The 21,458-nt window shown below is 46.4% G+C and overlaps 1 protein-coding gene across 1 annotated transcript in view; it reads right to left on the reverse strand.

The window, feature by feature from the left end:
• The window catches only part of htt (huntingtin), a 118,730-nt gene that overhangs the window by 14,624 nt on the left and 82,648 nt on the right, over positions 1 to 21,458 (reverse strand). Inside the window, 18 exon segments of the mRNA XM_045723076.1 lie at positions 123 to 300; positions 857 to 1,002; positions 2,050 to 2,266; positions 2,369 to 2,491; positions 2,576 to 2,695; positions 2,697 to 2,715; positions 5,504 to 5,580; positions 7,048 to 7,224; positions 9,527 to 9,706; positions 9,854 to 9,995; positions 10,858 to 11,086; positions 14,555 to 14,697; positions 16,635 to 16,906; positions 17,225 to 17,347; positions 18,549 to 18,665; positions 19,321 to 19,457; positions 20,776 to 20,924; positions 21,317 to 21,372. Of these exon segments, the coding sequence (XP_045579032.1) occupies positions 123 to 300; positions 857 to 1,002; positions 2,050 to 2,266; positions 2,369 to 2,491; positions 2,576 to 2,695; positions 2,697 to 2,715; positions 5,504 to 5,580; positions 7,048 to 7,224; positions 9,527 to 9,706; positions 9,854 to 9,995; positions 10,858 to 11,086; positions 14,555 to 14,697; positions 16,635 to 16,906; positions 17,225 to 17,347; positions 18,549 to 18,665; positions 19,321 to 19,457; positions 20,776 to 20,924; positions 21,317 to 21,372 (2,605 nt within the window).

Consider the following 21,458-nt stretch of genomic DNA (forward strand, 5'->3'; position numbering starts at 1 on the left):
CAATCAGCATTCAGGGCTCAAACCATCCAGTTTATAAATATGGTTGTGTCACATTCACACCACATGCAAATCCACTAATTGTGTCCAGGTTGATTCCCTCTCTCCTTCACACACACACTAACCTGCAGTGATGAGGAGTCGTAGACAGTGTATGACAGAGCAGGTGTGTGTTTTGTACGGGGCTGTAGACAGTGTGTTCCAGACACAGGGTTGTTGCAGGGCCAGACACAGACAGGACAGAGCCCCCTGCAGGTCAACACTCAGAGGAACACTGTCCTGGAGAACACGCCAGACCACCAACTAGAGAGAGAGAGACAACACCATGAAGCAGGGTTTATTCTGGAACAAAAAGGGGCTTAGGTGGTGAGTGAGAGGCCCCCCTATCTTGGCGGTGTAGTGAAAAGTTCAAAGTTTTAAGGAAATTTCCTGCAATTGTAGAAATGTCTCCATGGAGCTGAGAGAAAATGTTGCTGTTTTAAAAGCTACTTTTGGTGAATGATAGGCATGTTGCCATGACTGGTGCTGTGTCCTTCAGCTCAAACATAACATCTAAATCCATAGTGCTAAATTCACTGTTTGGGGGGGAATTTTCAATTCTTCCTGACCGTCTAACTTTTATTTAGGTGATTTTTATTTCTCAAAGATGATAATATTACCAAATACATAAAGTCCATAATCTCTTCTACATACTCTATATCTGGTTTTAGCGGTTTATACATTGAAATGTTTTTCCTAAAATTATTTTTTTTAAATATCTAAAATGTTATAGTGTTTGGACATAGGCGCCCCAAAAGTATTTTCTCATTGGCCAGGGATAGGGTCAAGTGTTAGAGGTCAGGGATGATAAACTTCTTACCTCGGTCGCCATGGTGATGAAGGTGGCGATGAGATGTTGTTTGTCTTCAGGGATTTGTAGAGGGGAAGGAAGCTGACCCACACACAGCAGATACTGAGACAGTGCTCTACACAGAGACATCACCCGCGGGTAGAGTCCAGCCTCACCTAGAATACACACACAGCAGATACTGAGACAGCTCTACATAGAGAGGGTAGAGCCATGCCTCACCTACAATACACACACAGCAGATACTGAGACAGCTCTACATAGAGAGGGTAGAGCCATGCCTCACCTAGAGAACAACAGAATAATTGACAGGTGAAAGAGACTATCTATCTATCTATATCTATATCTATCTATCTATATATATATATATATATATATAAACACACTAGTTTCAGGTTCTGCAAAATATGCTCTTTTAATTTCAAGATAAAGTGCCTTGCTCAAGGGCACAACGGCAGCAGAACCTGGGAGCACCAGGATACCGTAAAGGGCAGCACAGACTATGGTTTTTAGCCGTCTTATGCCAGGGTTTTTCCCCTCACGGCTGAGTCAGTGTGACAGGGTCCAGGTCTGCTGATTACATACCAGTGTGTACGGTCGAAGGCTCTGACAGCGTTCTGACAGCGTCACACATTTTGAGTCTTTATGGTGTCGTGTGGCTGGTGTTACGAGCAGATCACAGTGACCAATAGGAACACGACCGGGAACGGAGTACGTACACAATAACATGATTATTGTGAACCGTCACATTCATATAAATAGTTTGATTAAAAACGTTTACATGCTTTGTCAGAAGAACGATTTATGATCACGTAATCAAAAGAAACGTTCTATCACAGAGACCATGTTATTTTTGAGCATCGTATTTGATTCCGAGTTGGGACATCTAAAGTTACCATGTGAAAACTATTTCTAGGACTCATATCTTTCAGTTGTTTTCCCAACTCCCTCGGGAGGCGAGCGCTGCCTGTGCTGGTAGATGGCTGACGTGGCCTCGCCAGCTAAATGGCCAGAATGGAACCACACACCTGAAGCACATGGTACAATCTGGCCAGGTCCATATCCACAGTTTAACCAGGTAACATCACAGTGTGATAATGGAACAAGACTCAATCTGACGTACAGCGGGGAAAGGCTTTTAGTTGCCAGATCCTCCCATTTTTCAGCCCAGGATTCGAACCAACAACCTTCCGAGTTAGTCTTACCATAGACGATAGCCAGTTTGTCCCAGTAGGGCTCGGCCGGGTCAGGTTTGGCCGGCGGCAGGAAGGAATGGTGTGGAACAGGAAGTAGCTGTGTGACCCCGCTCAGATGATCCAGTGTCACGGCCAGGGCTGTCTCCAATAGCAACGACCCCTGACCCCGGGTTAACCTCTGAACCCCCAGGCTCAGACACGGACAGAGGAGAGACAGGTTGAAGTCCTGGTGGAGAGAGAGAGAGAGAGAGGTCAGTGTGTGCTTTGAGGGATAAGACAGGGTAGTTTGGAGTGTGTGTGTGTGTGTGTATATGTGTGTGTGTGTTACCTTGCAGGTCATGATGGTAGAGAGGTCGTCAGGAGGTAGTTTGGTCAGGAGTTCCGTTGTCTCCAGGAACGACCCGTCACCACGGAGACAACACTGGGACATCACCAAGGCAACATACCACTCCTGGAACAAGACATACACACGTTGAATATGACAGACCCAAACAGACGTTTTATAAAGCACACCGACACACACACACACACACACCTTGTCAGCCTCGACTAGTTCAGGGGCTGGTGGCGGTTCCCCATCCAGGGGGTGTGATGTCACAGGAGGGGAGGGGCTGCTGGTGTCCTCGGCAACGGTGGCTCGGAACCTGTCCAGCAGGGGAGTAGAACCTCTGGTGCCTAGCAACAAGAGGCAGGAAATGACATCACACAACATCACCAGCTTTTTGTGGTGAAAATCTCTTAAGAAAGTAGCTTGAGAAAATTATATAATGTCCCATGAATACAGCAGTATGGACACCCCTTCATACACTATATATATAGCAGTATGGACACCCCTTCATACACTATACATACAGCAGTATGGACACCCCTTCATACACTATATATATAGCAGTATGTGGACACCCCTTCATACACTATATATACAGCAGTATGGACACCCCTTCATACACTATATATACAGCAGTATGTGGACACCCCTTCATACACTATATATACAGCAGTGTGTGGACACCCCTTCATACTCTATATATACAGCAGTATGTGGACACCCCTTCATACACTATATATACAGCAGTATGTGGACACCCCTTCCTACACTATATATACACAGCAGTATGGACACCCCTTCATACACTATATATACAGCAGCAGTATGGACACCCCTTCATACACTATATACACAGCAGTATGGACACCCCTTCATACACTATATATACAGCAGTATGGACACCCCTTCATACACTATATCTCCAGCAGTATGGACACCCTTTCATACACTATATATACAGCAGTATGGACACCCCTTCAAAATAGTGGCTTCGGGCTATTTCAGCCACACCTGCTGCTGACAGGTGTATAAAATAAGGCACACAGCCATGCAATCTCCATAGACAAACATTGGCAGTAGAATGGCCTTACTAAAGAGCTCAGTGACTTTCAATGTGGCACTGTGATAAGATGCAACCTTTCCAACGAGTCAGTTTGTCAAATTTCTGCCGTGCTAGAGCTGCCCCGGTCAACTGTAAGTGCTGTTATTGTGAAGTGGAAACGTCTAGGAGCAACAACGGCTCAGCCGCAAAGTGGTAGGCCACACAAGCTCACAGAACGGGACCGCTGATTGCTGAAGTGCGTAGCAACAATCACTATCGAGTTCCAAACTGGCTCCGGAAGCAACTTCAGCACAATAACTGTTTGTTGGGAGCTTCATGAAATGGGTTTCCATGGCCGATCAGCAGCACACAAGCCTAAGATCACCATGCGCAATGCTAAATGTTGTCTGGAGTGGTGTAAAGCTCACTGCCATTGGACTCTGGAGCAGTGGAAACACGTTCTCTAGAGTGATGAATCACGCTTCATCGTCTGGCAGTCCAAAGGATAAATCTTGGTTTGGCGGATGCCAGGTGAACGCTACCTGCTAGAATGCATAGTGCCAACTGTAAAGTTTGGTGGAGGAGGAATAATGGTCTGGGGCTGTTTTTCATGGTTTGGGCCTCTTAGTTCCAGTGAAGGGAAATCTTAACGATACAGCATACGATGACTTTCAAGATGATTCTGTGCTTCGAACTTTATGGCAACAGTTTGGGGAAGGCCCTTTCCTGTTTCAGCATGACAATGCCTCCGTGCACAAAGCGAGGTCAATACAGAAATAGTTTGTTGAGATTGGTGTGGAAGAACTTGACTGGCCTGCACAGAGCACTGACCTCAACCCCATCGATCACCTTTGGGATGAATTGGAACACTGACTGCGAGCCAGGCCGAATCGCCCAACATCAGTGCCCGACCTCACTAATGCTCTTGTGGCTAAATGGAAGCAAGTCCCCACAGTAATAATCCAACATCTAGTAGAAAGCCTTCCCAGAAGAGTGGAGGCTGTTATAGCAGTAAAGGGGTCGACCAACTCCATATTAATGTCCATGATTTAGTAATGAGATGTTTGACGAGCAGGTGTCCACATACTTTTGGTCATGTAGTGATTCATTAAAACAAGAAGATAATGTACATTTGACTAGAATGAGAGGGGAGATGAGAGGAGGAGAGGAGAAGAGAGGAGAGGAGGAGAGGAGAAGAGAGGAGAGGAGAGGGGAAATGAGAGGAGGAGAGGAGGAGAGGAGAAGAGAGGAGAGGCGAAGAGAGGAGAGGGGAGATGAGAGGAGAGGGGAGATGAGAGGAGGAGAGGAGAAGAGAGGAGAAGAGGAGAAGAGAGGAGAGGGGGAAGAGAGGAGGAGAGGAGAAGAGAGGAGAGGGGGAAGAGAGGAGGAGAGAAGAAGAGAGGAGAGGGGGAAGAGAGGAGGAGAGGAGAAGAGAGGAGAGGGGGAAGAGAGGAGGAGAGGAGAAGAGAGGAGAGTGGGAAGAGAGGAGGAGAGGAGAAGAGAGGAGAGGGGGAAGAGAGGAGGAGAGAAGAAGGAGAAGAGAGGAGGAGAAGAGAAGAGAGGAGAGGGGGAAGAGAGGAGGAGAGGAGAGGGGGAAGAGAGGAGGAGAGAAGAAGAGAGGAGAGGGAAGAGAGGAGGAGAGAAGAAGGAGAAGAGAGGAGGAGAAGAGAAGAGAGGAGAGGAGAGGGGGAAGAGAAGAGAGGAGAGGGGGAAGAGAGGAGGAGAGAAGAAGAGAGGAGAGGGGGAAGAGAGGAGGAGAGAAGAAGAGAGGAGAGGGGGAAGAGAGGAGGAGAGAAGAAGAGAGGAGAGGGGGAAGAGAGGAGGAGAGAAGAAGAGAGGAGAGGGGGAAGAGAGGAGGAGAGAAGAAGAGAGAAGAGGGGGAAGAGAGGAGGAGAGAAGAAGAGAGGAGAGGGGGAAGAGAGGAGGAGAGAAGAAGAGAGGAGAGGGGGAAGAGAGGAGGAGAGAAGAAGAGAGGAGAGGGGGAAGAGAGGAGGAGAGAAGAAGAGAGGAGAGGGGGAAGAGAGGAGGAGAGAGGAAGAGAGGAGAGGGGGAAGAGAGGAGGAGAGAGGAAGAGAGGAGAGGAGTATTGTTACCGTTGAGCTAGTCCACTGATCTGAAGGTATTCCTGGATTCTGTCCAGTTCCTCTACTGGCAGCTGGACTAAACTGTTCTATAGAGGAACAGAGAGAGAACATGTTCAGCTGGACTAAACTGTTCTATAGAGGAACAGAGAGAGAAAATGTTCAGCTGGACTAAACTGTTCTATAGAGGAAGAGAGAGAGAACATGTTCAGCTGGACTATACTGTTCTATAGAGGAACAGAGAGAGAACATGTTCAGCTGGACTAAACTGTTCTATAGAGGAACAGAGAGAGAACATGTTCAGCTGGACTAAACTGTTCTATAGAGGAACAGAGAGAGAACATGTTCAGCTGGACTAAACTGTTCTATAGAGGAACAGAGAGAGAACATGTTCAGCTGGACTAAACTGTTCTATAGAGGAACAGAGAGAGAACATGTTCAGCTGGACTAAACTGTTCTATAGAGGAACAGAGAGAACATGTTCAGCTGGACTAAACTGTTCTATAGAGGAACAGAGAGAGAACATGTTCAGCTGGACTATACTGTTCTATAGAGGAACAGAGAGAGACATGTTCAGCTGGACTAAACTGTTCTATAGAGGAACAGAGAGAACATGTTCAGCTGGACTAAACTGTTCTATAGAGGAACAGAGAGAGAACATGTTCAGCTGGACTATACTGTTCTATAGAGGAACAGAGAGAACATGTTCAGCTGGACTAAACTGTTCTATAGAGGAACAGAGAGAGAACATGTTCAGCTGGACTATACTGTTCTATAGAGGAACAGAGAGAGAACATGTTCAGCTGGACTAAACTGTTCTATAGAGGAACAGAGAGAACATGTTCAGCTGGACTAAACTGTTCTATAGAGGAACAGAGAGAGAACATGTTCAGCTGGACTAAACTGTTCTATAGAGGAACAGAGAGAGAACATGTTCAGCTGGACTAAACTGTTCTATAGAGGAACAGAGAGAGAACATGTTCAGCTGGACTAAACTGTTCTATAGAGGAACAGAGAGAAACATGTTCAGCTGGACTAAACTGTTCTATAGAGGAACAGAGAGAACATGTTCAGCTGGACTAAACTGTTCTATAGAGGAACAGAGAGAGAACATGTTGAGCTGGACTAAACTGTTCTATAGAGGAACAGAGAGAGAACATGTTCAGCTGGACTAAACTGTTCTATAGAGGAACAGAGAGAGAACATGTTCAGCTGGACTAAACTGTTCTATAGAGGAACAGAGAGAGAACATGTTCAGCTGGACTATACTGTTCTATAGAGGAACAGAGAGAACATGTTCAGCTGGACTAAACTGTTCTATAGAGGAACAGAGAGAGAACATGTTCAGCTGGACTAAACTGTTCTATAGAGGAACAGAGAGAGAACATGTTCAGCTGGACTAAACTGTTCTATAGAGGAACAGAGAGAGAACATGTTCAGCTGGACTAAACTGTTCTATAGAGGAACAGAGAGAGAACATGTTCAGCTGGACTAAACTGTTCTATAGAGGAACAGAGAGAAACATGTTCAGCTGGACTAAACTGTTGTATATCTACCTGTAGTGTTTCAGCCAGCAGCATTTCCACCCTCCTGCAGGCCAGAGTATCAACCATACGAGCCAGGACTCTGAAAGGAGTATTCAGTAGTTTGTCTACGTAGAGCATCAACAGAGAACCAGACTGGGACAGGTGAATCCCTTCTAGACACTGAAGAGTCTTCTTCAACATGGTGGGCTATGGGGGGGAGAGAGAGGGAGAGGAGAGAGAGCGAGAGACAGAGAGAGAGACAGAGAGCGAGAGAGAGAGACAGAGAGAGACAGAGAGCAACAGAGCGAGACAGAGAGCGAGACAGAGAGCGAGACAGAGAGCGAGACAGAGAGCGAGACAGAGAGCGAGACAGAGAGCGAGACAGAGAGCGAGACAGAGAGCGAGACAGAGCGACAGAGAGAGAGACAGGGAGAACGAGCATTATCACTTTTAAAGAACCCGTTACTAATAATGATTTCCATAGTTTCATTAAAAAATATATTTTGCTTAATTTATTCATATTATTTCATCCTTCCACAAGATATAGTCCTGACACAAATCTAGGGTTACTACCCAAACCGGTTGGTCGTTCATTCTGTCTGTTCAGTTTCCTCTCAGAGACCCAGTCGTTCATTCTGTCTGTTCAGTTTCCTCTCAGAGACCCAGTCGTTCATTCTGTCTGTTCAGTTTCCTCTCAGAGACCCAGTCGTTCATTCTGTCTGTTCAGTTTCCTCTCAGAGACCCAGTCGTTCATTCTGTCTGTTCAGTTTCCTCTCAGAGACCCAGTCGTTCATTCTGTCTGTTCAGTTTCCAGAGACCCAGTCGTTCATTCTGTCTGTTCAGTTTCCTCTCAGAGACCCAGTCGTTCATTCTGTCTGTTCAGTTTCCTCTCAGAGACCCAGTCGTTCATTCTGTCTGTTCAGTTTCCTCTCAGAGACCCAGTCGTTCATTCTGTCTGTTCAGTTTCCTCTCAGAGACCCAGTCGTTCATTCTGTCTGTTCAGTTTCCTCTCAGAGACCCAGTCGTTCATTCTGTCTGTTCAGTTTCCTCTCAGAGACCCAGTCGTTCATTCTGTCTGTTCAGTTTCCTCTCAGAGACCCAGTCGTTCATTCTGTCTGTTCAGTTTCCTCTCAGAGACCCAGTCGTTCATTCTGTCTGTTCAGTTTCCTCTCAGAGACCCAGTCGTTCATTCTGTCTGTTCAGTTTCCTCTCAGAGACCCAGTCGTTCATTCTGTCTGTTCAGTTTCCTCTCAGAGACCCAGTCGTTCATTCTGTCTGTTCAGTTTCCTCTCAGAGACCCAGTCGTTCATTCTGTCTGTTCAGTTTCCTCTCAGAGACCCAGTCGTTCATTCTGTCTGTTCAGTTTCCTCTCAGAGACCCAGTCGTTCATTCTGTCTGTTCAGTTTCCTCTCAGAGACCCAGTCGTTCATTCTGTCTGTTCAGTTTCCTCTCAGAGACCCAGTCGTTCATTCTGTCTGTTCAGTTTCCTCTCAGAGACCCAGTCGTTCATTCTGTCTGTTCAGTTTCCTCTCAGAGACCCAGTCGTTCATTCTAAATGTTCTATTGCCCTACTGGCTGGCGAAGTTCTTATTCCATGCTTGCTAGCTAGCCAACTACGGCTAACTTACAGTCACATCAAACAGTGCAGCCAGAATAACAACAGTAGCTGCATTTACATTTGTTTTAAGTTGTTTTCTAGTGACATTTAATTGGACACATCCATAACAATGAGCTAATGAGGCGTGATTTCTCCTGGAGTAGAAAATGTTCTCACTCGTCAGGACACTGTTGTTCAGAGGAGCTAGTCAACAACACAGCTAACAACACAGCTAACAACACAGCTAACAACACAGCTAACAACACAGCTAACACAATCACTTTAAACTGAAGCTGGAAAGACAGTAAACCAGCTGAACTTTGTTTCATTTTACCTGTTTTCAAATGATATTTCTTTGTATATATCCATAAACATGATGCTGATTCATGATTTAGACTGGCTGAAAAAAGCAACCTGTCTGTCTGTCTGGTCCCGACTCGTTCATTACTATTGGACAGCTGGAGATTTGAATTTGAATATTGAAACAATGTTGTAAATGTCAGAGAGACAGACAGCAATGTTTATACAAATCTCCGCTGTTGAAAACTAAACGTTAGTCTAAAAGAAATGTGAGATAATGTCTATATGCTTTTTATAGTGGAGAACAAGTTTATACATTGCCTGGCTGGGCTGATGAGACAGTGGATTGCGCAGTCAGATGGAACAGAGTAAATAGGCATTTTAACGACATACATTTAGCCGGTACTAACTTGTGGAACAGACTCCGGCTGGAATGCGGTTTTAACCAATCAGCATTCAGGATTAGACCCACCCGTTGTATAAACAGAGCAGTAAACGAGTGTGTACTGTCGAGAGGTTGTCACGTCTCCTCTGTATTAGTCTACAGTGTGTGTGTGAGTGTGTGTGTGTGTGTGTGTGTGTGTGTGTGTGTGTGTGTGTGTGTGTACTAACTGTAGAGAGGTTGTCACAGCGTGACTGTATAGCCTGTATAAACAGTCCCGAGGCGGCAGAGTTGCGGTGCACGGCACTGATGAAGTCCTGCACCGGAGGCTCATGGGAAAGGTTGATGAGGTCACGGACGTGGTTTACGATCAGCCAGGTCAGGTGCTCAGAGTCGTGCAGGTTCTGACACTACAGAGGGAGAGAGGAGGATTATGGGTAAGAGAAGGCAGTCAAGTGGAACATTCTGGAAAGGTAGAAGAAAAACAAAGAGTCACAGCAGTTATAACGCTTAATAGCTCCCCAGTTATAATGCTTTATAGGGACCTATAGTCTCACCACGTAGTCACAGAAGAGAATGAGTCCTCCCCTGCGTACGATCTCTCTGTTACACATGGCCAGCCTGGCCTCTGGTCTCTCCTCCTCCACCCCTCCTGAGGAATGAGGGCTCAGCAGCTTGGTGCAGGACAGACTCTGTCTCCTACAGAGGGAGGTGGAGGGAGAGTCATATCATTTAGGATTTGGTGCGGGTTCGCCCGTGTGTCTGTACGTTCCTCCATCCGTGTGTGTATGTATGTCCGTCTGTCTGTGGTTGTATGTCTGTGTGAGTGAGAGACAGAGAGACCTACCTGGGTGTCTGGTGTACCTCAGAGAGAGACCTACCTGGGTGTCTGGTGTACCTCAGAGAGAGACCTACCTGGGTGTCTGGTGTACCTCAGAGAGAGACCTACCTGGGTGTCTGGTGTACCTCAGAGAGAGACCTACCTGGGTGTCTGGTGTACCTCAGAGAGAGACCTACCTGGGTGTCTGGTGTACCTCAGAGAGAGACCTACCTGGGTTTCCGGTGTACCTCAGAGAGAGACCTACCTGGGTGTCTGGTGTACCTCAGAGAGAGACCTACCTGGGTGTCTGGTGTACCTCAGAGAGAGACCTACCTGGGTGTCTGGTGTACCTCAGAGAGAGACCTACCTGGGTGTCTGGTGTACCTCAGAGAGAGACCTACCTGGGTGTCTGGTGTACCTCAGAGAGAGACCTACCTGGGTTTCCGGTGTACCTCAGAGAGAGACCTACCTGGGTGTCTGGTGTACCTCAGAGAGAGACCTACCTGGGTGTCTGGTGTACCTCAGAGAGAGACCTACCTGGGTGTCTGGTGTACCTCAGAGAGAGACCTACCTGGGTTTCCGGTGTACCTCAGAGAGAGACCTACCTGGGTGTCTGGTGTACCTCAGAGAGAGACCTACCTGGGTGTCTGGTGTACCTCAGAGAGAGACCTACCTGGGTGTCTGGTGTACCTCAGAGAGAGACCTACCTGGGTGTCTGGTGTACCTCAGAGAGAGACCTACCTGGGTGTCTGGTGTACCTCTGTCCACCAGCTGTAGTTGGTGTAGTTGATGATGAGGAGGACTTGGCACCAGAGCAGAACCAGAGAGGGGTGTGTGGTCACCAGGCAGCCCACCATGGCATTAAGACCCTCTAGGGGGTAGAATACACCACTGACCCCTGGACCTCCACCCAGACCAGCCTCACCCTTCAGGAGACGGGTGGCTGCTGCCGTGATCCTACGGAACATGCCTGGAGAGAGAGAGGGGAGGGAGGGAGTTCATATTAACATTCATAAATATGTGTAGGCATATATATCTATCTATCACTAAATGTATGTGTGTGATATATTAGAGGTTGACCGATTAATAAGAATGGCAGATTAATTAGGGCCGATTTAAAGTTTTCATAACAATCGGTAATCGGTATTTTTGGCCACCGATTTGCCAATTATTATTTTTTTTTTACACATTTATTTAACTAGGCAAGTCAGGTTAAGAACACATTCTTATTTTCAATGACGGCCTAGGAACGGGGGTTAACTGCCTTGTTCAGGGGGGATTCGCGGATTCGTTTTTGCAACCTTCCGGTTACTAGTCCAACGCTCTAACCACCTGCCTTACATTGCACTCCACGAGGAGCCTGCATGGCAGGCTGACTACCTGTTACACGAGGGCAGCAAGAAGCCAAGGTAAGTTGCTAGCTAGCATTAAACTTATTTTATAAAAAACGATCAATCTTAACATAATCACTAGTTAAACTAGTAATATCATCAACCATGTGTAGTTATCTAGCGTGTCCTGCGTTGCATATAATCGATGCGGTGCCTGTTAATTTATCATTGAATCACAGCCTACTTCACCAAACGGGTGTTGATTTAACAAGCGCATTTGTGAAAAAAAGCACTGCCGTTGCACCAATGTGTACCTAACCATAAACATTAATGCCTTTCTTTAAAATCAATACACAAGTATATATTTTTAACTTCTCTTGGGTAGGGGGCAGTATTTCCACGGCCGGATGAAAAGCGTACGCAAATTAAACGGCCTACTACTCGGGCCCAGGAACTAGAATATGCATATTATTAGTAGATTTGGATAGAAAACACTCTGACGTTTCTAAACCTGTTTGAATGGTGTCTGTGAGTATAACAGAACTCATATGGCAGACAAAAACCTGAGAAAAATCTAACCAGGAAGTGGGAAATCTGGTGCTTGTAGTCCTTTCAAGTGATTGCTGTATACAGTGACTTAGGGTTCATTTTGTACTTCCTAAGGCTTCCACTAGATGTCAACAGTCTTTAGAAAGTTGTTTGAGGCGTCTATGATGAACAGAGAGCGAACAGAGGAAGTTGGAAGTTGTTGACTCAGGAAAGCACTGGCGTTCATTGGCGCACATTCACGTGAGCGTTAGCTGTGTTCCAAAACGTTTTTCAAGACACTGGAATCGTCCGGTTGGAATATTATTGAAGTTCTAAGTGAAAAAGGCCCTAAAGATTGATGCTATACAACGTTTGACATGTTTGAACGAACGTAAATGTAACTTTTTTTTACTTTTCGTCGTGACATTTTCCGCGCGCTTCCTACACTTGGAGTAGTTTACTGAACGCGGAAACAAAAAGGAGGTATTTGGACATAAATTATGGACTTAATCGAACAAAACAACATTTATTGTGGACCTGGGATTCCTGGAAGTGCCTTCTGATGAAGATCATCAAGGGTAAGTGAATATTTCTAATGCTATTTATGATTTTAGATGACTCCAAAATGGCGGGTATCTGTATTGTCTGGTGTATTTTTCTGAGCGCAGTACTCAGATTATTGCAAAGTGTGCTTTCCCCGTGAAGCTTTTTTGAAATCTGTCACAGCGGTTGCATAAAGGAGATGTTTATCTGTAATTCTTTGAATAACAGTTTAATATATTATCAACGTTTACGATGAGTATTTTTGTAAATTGTTGTACTGATTCACCGACAGTATTGGAGGCAAAATATTTTCTGAACATCACGCGCCAATGTAAAATTGGGTTTATGGATATAAATATGAACTTTATCGAACAAAAAATGCATGTATTGTGTAACATGATCATCTGATGAAGATCGTCAAAGGTTAGTGCATAATCTTAGCTGGTTTTCTGGTTTTTGTGACACCTGTCCTTGCTAGGAAAATGGCTGTGTGGTTTTTCTTGTGTTGGAACTGTCCTAACATAATCTAACTTTATGCTTTCGCCATAAAGCCTTTTTGAAATCGGACAATGTGGTTACATTAAGGAGACGTGTACCTTTAAAATGGTGTAAAATAGTCGTCTGTTTGAGAACATTGAATTATGACATTTTGTGGTTTTGAATTTGGCGCTCTGATTTTTCACTGGCTGTTGAATAGTGTGAACCGTGAGTGGGACGGTAGCGTCCCACCTGCCCAAGAGAGGTTAAACCTGCATATTTAGTTAATATTGCCTGCTAACATGAAATTGTGTCACTGCTCTTGCGTTCATTGCACGCAGAGTCAGGGTATATGCAACAGTTTGGGCCGCCTGGCTCGTTGAACTAATTTGCCAGAATTTTACGTAATTATGACATAACATTGAAGGTCGTGCAATGTAACAGCAATATTTAGACTTATGGATGCCACCCGTTAGGTAAAATACGGAACGGTTCCGTATTTCCCTGAAAGAAAAAACGTTTTGTTTTCGAGATGATAGTTTCCAGATTCGACCATATTAATGACCTAAGGCTCGTATTTCTGTGTGTTTATTATATTATAATTAATTCTATGATTTGATAGAGCAATCTGACTGAGCGGTGGTATGCAGCAGCAGGCTCGTAAGCATTCATTCAAACAGCACTTTCGTGCGTTTTGCCAGCAGCTCTTCGCAATGCTTCAAGCATTGCGCTGTTTATGACTTCAAGCCTATCAACTCCCAAGATGAGGCTGGTGTACCCGATGTGAAATGGTTAGCTAGTTAGCCGGGTGCACGCTAATCGCGTTTCAAACGTCACTCGCTCTGAGACTCGGAGTAGTTGTTCCCCTTGCTCTGCATGGGTAACGCTGCTTCGAGGGTGGCTGTTGTCGATGTTTTCCTGGTTCGAGCCCAGGTAGGAGCGAGGAGAGGGACAGAAGCTATACTGTTACACTGGCAATACTAAAGTGCCTATAAGAACATCCAATAGTCAAAGGTAAATGAAATACAAATCATAGAGAGAGAAATAGTCCTATAATTCCTATAATAACTACAACCTAAAACTTCTTACCTGGGAATATTGAAGACTCATGTTAAAAGGAACCACCAGCTTTCATATGTTCCCATGTTCTGAGCAAGGCACTTAAACATTAGCTTTCTTACATGGCACATATTGCACTTTTACTTTCTTCTCCAACACTTTGTTTTTGCATTATTTAAACCAAATTGAACATGTTTCATTATTTATTTGAGGCTAAATTGATTTTATTGATGTATTATATTAAGTTAAAATAAGTGTTCATTCAGTATTGTTGTAATTGTCATTATTACAAATAAATGTAAAAAATAAAATACATAAATCAAACAAAATAAAAGCGATACCGATTAATCGGCATCGGGTTTTTGGTCCTCCAATAATCGGTATCGGCGTTGAAAAATAATAATCGGTCAACCTCTAGTATATATATATATATATATATATATATATATATATATATATATATATATATTAAATACAAATGTGTGTATCTGTCCACTCACCACTCTTGAAGATGTGTATGAGACACATTAACAGAGTCCCCAGCTGTTGACAGTAGAACGTGTGTTGCTGTTCTGTCATGTCAACCTTCACCTGTCTGGTAGAGATGTCCTCTAACATCACTCCTACTAGCTGGAGTAGGAACCTGGAGAGAGGAGAGGAGAGGAGACATCACTCCTACTAGCTGGAGTAGGAACCTGGAGAGAGGAGAGGAGAGGAGACATCACTCCTACTAGCTGGAGTAGGAACCTGGAGAGAGGAGAGGAGACATCACTCCTACTAGCTGGAGTAGGAACCTGGAGAGAGGAGAGGAGACATCACTCCTACTAGCTGGAGTAGGAACCCGGAGAGAGGAGAGGAGAGGAGACATCACTCCTACTAGCTTGAGTAGGAACCTGGAGAGAGGAGAGGAGACATCACTCCTACTAGCTTGAGTAGGAACCTGGAGAGAGGAGAGGAGAGGAGACATCACTCCTACTAGCTGGAGTAGGAACCTGGAGAGAGGAGAGGAGAGACATCACTCCTACTAGCTTGAGTAGGAACCCGGAGAGAGGAGAGGAGAACATCACTCCTACTAGCTGGAGTAGGAACCTGGAGAGAGGAGAGGAGAGGAGACATCACTCCTACTAGCTGGAGTAGGAACCTGGAGAGAGGAGAGGAGACATCACTCCTACTAGCTGGAGTAGGAACCTGGAGAGAGGAGAGGAGACATCACTCCTACTAGCTGGAGTAGAAACCTGGAGAGAGGAGAGGAGAGGAGACATCACTCCTACTAGCTGGAGTAGGAACCTGGAGAGAGGAGAGGAGAGGAGACATCACTCCTACTAGCTGGAGTAGGAACCTGGAGAGAGGAGAGGAGACATCACTCCTACTAGCTGGAGTAGAAACCTGGAGAGAGGAGAGGAGAGGAGAGGAGACATCACTCCTACTAGCTGGAGTAGAAACCTGGAGAGAGGAGAGGAGAGGAGAGGAGACATCACTCCTACTAGCTGGAGTAGGAACCTGGAGAGAGGAGAGGAGACATCACTCCTACTAGCTGGAGTAGGAACCTGGAGAGAGGAGACATCTAATAAGGCCTTCATGGTCGAATTGCTGCAAAGAAACCACTACTAAAGGACACCAATAAGAAGAAGAGACTTGCTTGGGCCAAGAAACACAAGCAATGGACATTAGAATGGTGGAAATCTGTCCTTTGGTCTGATGAGTCCAAATGTGCGATTTTTGGTTCCAACCGCCGTGTCTTTGTGAGATACAGAGTAGGTGAACGGATGATCTCTGCATGTGTGGTTCCCACCGTGAAGCATGGAGGAGGAGGTGTGATCGTGTGGGGGTGCTTTGCTGGTGACTGTCAGTGATTTATTTAGAATTCAAGGCACACTTAACCAGCATGGCGACGCCAGCATTCTGCAGCGATACGCCTTTCCATCTGGTTTGGGCTTAGTGGGACTATCATTTGTTTTTCAACAGGACAATGACCCAACACACCTCCAGGCTGTGTAAGGGCTATTTGACCAAGAAGGAGAGTGATGGAGTGCTGCATTAGATGACATGGCCTCCACAATCCCCTGACCTCAAACCAATTGAGATGGTTTGGGATGAGTTGGACCACAGAGTGAAGGAAAAGCACCCAACAAGTCCTCAGCATATGTGGGAACTCCTTCAAGACTGTTGGAAAAGCATTCCAGGTGAAGCTGGCTGAGAGAATGCCAAGAGTGTGCAAAGCTGTCATCAAGGCAAAGGGTGGCTACTTTGAAGAATCTCAAATGTAAAATATATTTTGATTTGTTTAACACTTTTTTGGTTACTACATGATTCCATATGTGTTATTTCATAGTGTTGATGTCTTCACTATTATTCTACAACGTAGAAAATAGTAAAAATAAAGGAAAACCTTGAACGAGTAGGTGTGTCCAAACTTTTGACTGGTACTGTATATTTTTAAAGTGAGGTTGACAATTTTTAAATATCGCGCTCTCTCATATTCCTAAACGATCAAGAGTCAACTTTGACCCCTAAAAGTGTGTACCTGGGGTCAACCATAATAACCACAGAGCAACCGTGAAGACCCGATCCGGCACTCACCTGGCAAAGGTCTCCTCCGGCAGCACCCGCTCTCCGTTGGCCTCCTGGTTGTCGGGGGCGACAGTTGCCGGGGTCGCCAGAGGCAGTTGCGGGGGCGACGAGAGGCTGCTGTCGTCGTGGAGATGTCGGATGGTGGGACAGGAGAGGAGGAGAGGAGAGAGGGAGAGCTCGTGGACACGAGAGAGGACTATGTCTTCAGTGGACTGAGAGATGAGGACTCTGAGGACAGCCAAGACACCTGATACCCACAACTGAACTGTGTTGACATTAGCCTGGGGAGGGAGGGAGAGGAGGAGGGAGTGGGGGAGGGAGTGGGGGAGAGAGGAGGAGAGAGGAGGGGGAGAGAGAGGAGGAGGGAGGGAGGGAGGAGTGGGGGAGAGAGAGGAATGGAGGGAGGGAGAGGAGGAGAGAGTGGGGGAGAGGGAGGGAGAGGAGGGAGGGGGGAGAGAGGGGAGGGAGGGAGGGAGGGAGGGAGGGAGGGAGGGAGGGAGGGAGGGAGGGAGGGAGGGAGGGAGGGAGGGAAAGAGTTAGCCTCAGTAAAGACCTGGCAACGATTGAATTATCCAAAAGCCAAATTCCGTGTGTCTCACCATGGTAGCAGGTGTAGTGAACATTCCCTTCAGCAGCATATCTACCGGGCGGAGAGAGGAGGGGGCAACCGTCTCAAACAGAGTGTTCAACACTCCCAGAGCCTCAGGGGAGTCCAGGTGCATCTAGGACACAACACGAAATCAGTTGACATCACCTCAGGTCCTGTGTTACTCCCTCAGTGACACACTACAGGATGACATCACCTCAGGTCCTGTGTTACTACCTCAGTGACACACTACAGGATGACATCACCTCAGGTCCTGTGTTACTACCTCAGTGACACACTACAGGTAGACATCACCTCAGGTCCTGTGTTACTACCTCAGTGACACACTACAGGTAGACATCACCTCAGGTCCTCTGTTACTACCTCAGTGACACACTACAGGTAGACATCACCTCAGGTCCTGTGTTACTACCTCAGTGACACTACAGGATGACATCACCTCAGGTCCTGTGTTACTACCTCAGTGACACACTACAGGATGACATCACCTCAGGTCCTGTGTTACTACCTCAGTGACACACTACAGGATGACATCACCTCAGGTCCTCTGTTACTACCTCAGTGACACTACAGGATGACATCACCTCAGGTCCTGTGTTACTCCCTCAGTGACACACTACAGGATGACATCACCTCAGGTCCTGTGTTACTACCTCAGTGACACACTACAGGATGACATCACCTCAGGTCCTCTGTTACTACCTCAGTGACACTACAGGATGACATCACCTCAGGTCCTGTGTTACTCCCTCAGTGACACACTACAGGATGACATCACCTCAGGTCCTCTGTTACTACCTCAGTGACACACTACAGGTAGACATCACCTCAGGTCCTGTGTTACTACCTCAGTGACACTACAGGATGACATCACCTCAGGTCCTGTGTTACTACCTCAGTGACACACTACAGGATGACATCACCTCAGGTCCTGTGTTACTACCTCAGTGACACACTACAGGATGACATCACCTCAGGTCCTCTGTTACTACCTCAGTGACACACTACAGGATGACATCACCTCAGGTCCTGTGTTACTCCCTCAGTGACACACTACAGGTAGACATCACCTCAGGTCCTGTGTTACTACCTCAGTGACACACTACAGGTAGACATCACCCCAGGTCCTCTGTTACTCCCTCAGTGACACACTACAGGTAGACATCACCTCAGGTCCTGTGTTACTACCTCAGGAACGGGAGTGAAATTCTAGAGTCAAGTTTGGGACGGGATTGACAGTCTATAGGAACAGGCAGAGCAGGAATCATTTTATATAAGTTTACAAGCTCTCCGTCTCTCTTTCACTGTGTTCGGACCTGTTGTTTTCCTATCATGGGCAGTATGATGTCAGCGATCTGTCTGGACAGTCTCTTCCACTTGTCCTCGTTCTCCTTGTGACACTGCTGGAGGACCAGGATGAACATCTCCAGCACCTAAACACAGAAGCACAGGGGTCAAAGGTCACACAGGTGAAAATGTTACATGGTTGTAATGGTTGCATGGTTCAAATATTTAATGGTTCCAAAGTACAAAGGTTCCATGGTTCCAAAGTACAAAGGTTCCATGGTTCCAAAGTACAAAGGTTCCAAAGTACAAAGGTTCCAAAGTACCATGGTTCCAAAGTACCATGGTTCCAAAGTACCACGGTTCCAAAGTACCACGGTTCCATGGTTCCAAAGTACCACGGTTCCAAAGTACCACGGTTCCATGGTTGCAAAGTACCACGGTTCCATGGTTGCAAAGTACCACGGTTCCATGGTTCCAAAGTACCAAGGTTCCAAAGTACCAAGGTCCCATGGTTCCAAAGTACCATGGTTCCAAAGTACCATGGTTCCAAAGTACCATGGTTCCAAAGTACCAAGGTTCCATGGTTCCAAAGTACCAAGGTTCCAAAGTACCAAGGTTCCAAAGTACCAAGGTTCCATGGTTCCAAAGTACCAAGGTTCCAAAGTACCAAGGTTGCAAAGTACCAAGGTTCCATGGTTCCAAAGTACCAAGGTTCCAAAGTACCAAGGTTCCATGGTTCCAAAGTACCAAGGTTTCATGGTTCCAAAGTACCATGGTTTCATGGTTCCAAAGTGTGTTTACCTGGTGGTACTGTATGAGTCTCAGCAGCATGGAGACCACCACCTCTTTCTGGGTGTCCAGTTCCTTCCCAGCGTCAGCCTTGTTGGAGCCTCTCAGAACAAACAGGTCATGGACTATAGGCTGCAGGGCTGGGATGGCTGTATGGGGAGAAAGACCCAGTCAGACAAGATGGAGGAGAAAGACCCAGTCAGACAAGATGGAGGAGAAAGACCCAGTCAGACAAGGAGACGGAGGAGAAAGACCCAGTCAGACAAGAAGATGGAGGAGAAAGACCCAGTCAGACAAGAAGATGGAGGAGAAAGACCCAGTCAGACAAGATGGAGGAGAAAGACCCAGTCAGACAAGGAGATGGAGGAGAAAGACCCAGTCAGACAAGAAGACGGAGGAGAAAGACCCAGTCAGACAAGAAGATGGAGGAGAAAGACCCAGTCAGACAAGGAGATGGAGGAGAAAGACCCAGTCAGACAAGAAGACGGAGGAGAAAGACCCAGTCAGACAAGAAGAAGGAGGAGAAAGACCCAGTCAGACAAGAAGACGGAGGAGAAAGACCCAGTCAGACAAGGAGACGGAGGAGAAAGACCCAGTCAGACAAGAAGACGGAGGAGAAAGACCCAGTCAGACAAGAAGACGGAGGAGAAAGACCCAGTCAGACAAGAAGATGGAGGAGAAAGACCCAGTCAGACAAGAAGACGGAGGAGAAAGACCCAGTCAGACAAGAAGACGGAGGAGAAAGACCCAGTCAGACAAGAAGATGGAGGAGAAAGACCCAGTCAGACAAGAAGACGGAGGAGAACAACCCAGTCAGACAAGAAGACGGAGGAGAAAGACCCAGTCAGACAAGAAGATGGAGGAGAAAAACCCAGTCAGACAAGAAGATGGAGGAGAAAGACCCAGTCAGACAAGAAGATGGAGGAGAAAGACCCAGTCAGACAAGAAGATGGAGGAGAAAGACCCAGTCAGACAAGAAGATGGAGGAGAAAGACCCAGTCAGACAAGGAGACGGAGGAGAAAGACCCAGTCAGACAAGGAGACGGAGGAGAAAGACCCAGTCAGACAAGGAGACGGAGGAGAAAGACCCAGTCAGACAAGAAGATGGAGGAGAAAGACCCAGTCAGACAAAGAGACGGAGGAGAAAGACCCAGTCAGACAAGGAGACGGAGGAGAAAGACCCAGTCAGACAAGAAGACGGAGGAGAACAACCCAGTCAGACAAGAAGATGGAGGAGAAAGACCCAGTCAGACAAGAAGATGGAGGAGAAAGACCCAGTCAGACAAGAAGACAGGAAGAGAAAGACCCAGTCAGACAAGGAGATGGAGGAGAAAGACCCAGTCAGACAAGAAGATGGAGGAGAAAGACCCACATCATCATCAACCACCAGTGAGTCCTGGATCCAATATTATTCTATAAGACAACATGGGCATGTGGTCAGTGTAGAGGCTCTGTGTGTGTTCCTACCATGAGTGACAGCCTTCCTCCCACTAGCCATGATGCCATCACAGAGTTGAATGATCTTTGGGATGCTGATGATCTGTTTGGAGTGGTACCGCTCGTACGACAACAGAACCAGGAAGAAGAATATGTTGGGGACAATCGCCTCCGAATCTCTGGAGACACAGAGAGAGATAGAGAGAGACAGAGAGAGACAAAGAAAGAGAGAGAGAGAGAGAGAGAGAGAGAGAGAGAGAGAGAGAGAGAGAGAGAGAGAGAGACAAAAAGAGAAACAGAGAGAGAGAGAGAGAGAGAGAGAGAGAGAGAGAGAGAGAGAGAGAGAGAGAGAGAGAAAGAGAGAGAGAGAGAGAGAGAGAGAGAGAGAGAGAACATCAGACAACATGCTCAATTTAAAGTGTAGAAATCAGACAAGCCTTTTTGGATGGACACCATCATACAATGAGAACAGGAAGTAGCTTTCTCAACAAACAGTTTAGAAATCAGACCAGCCCTTCTGGGTGCTTGGTGAAAAGGTGATGAAAAGGGGTGAACCAGAACAAGGTCTTACCTGAACTGTCCCACCTCAATGTACTCAAACTGCTTCAATACAAAACCTATGAACACCTGGAACAGAGAGACTAGGTTACAATCACACTGTGTCTGTGTGTCTATAGGCAGCGTTCACACAGGCAGACCAATTCTGATCTCTT

This window comes from Salmo salar, chromosome ssa08 (genome assembly GCF_905237065.1).
Source record: "Salmo salar chromosome ssa08, Ssal_v3.1, whole genome shotgun sequence".
Classification (NCBI taxonomy): domain Eukaryota; kingdom Metazoa; phylum Chordata; class Actinopteri; order Salmoniformes; family Salmonidae; genus Salmo; species Salmo salar.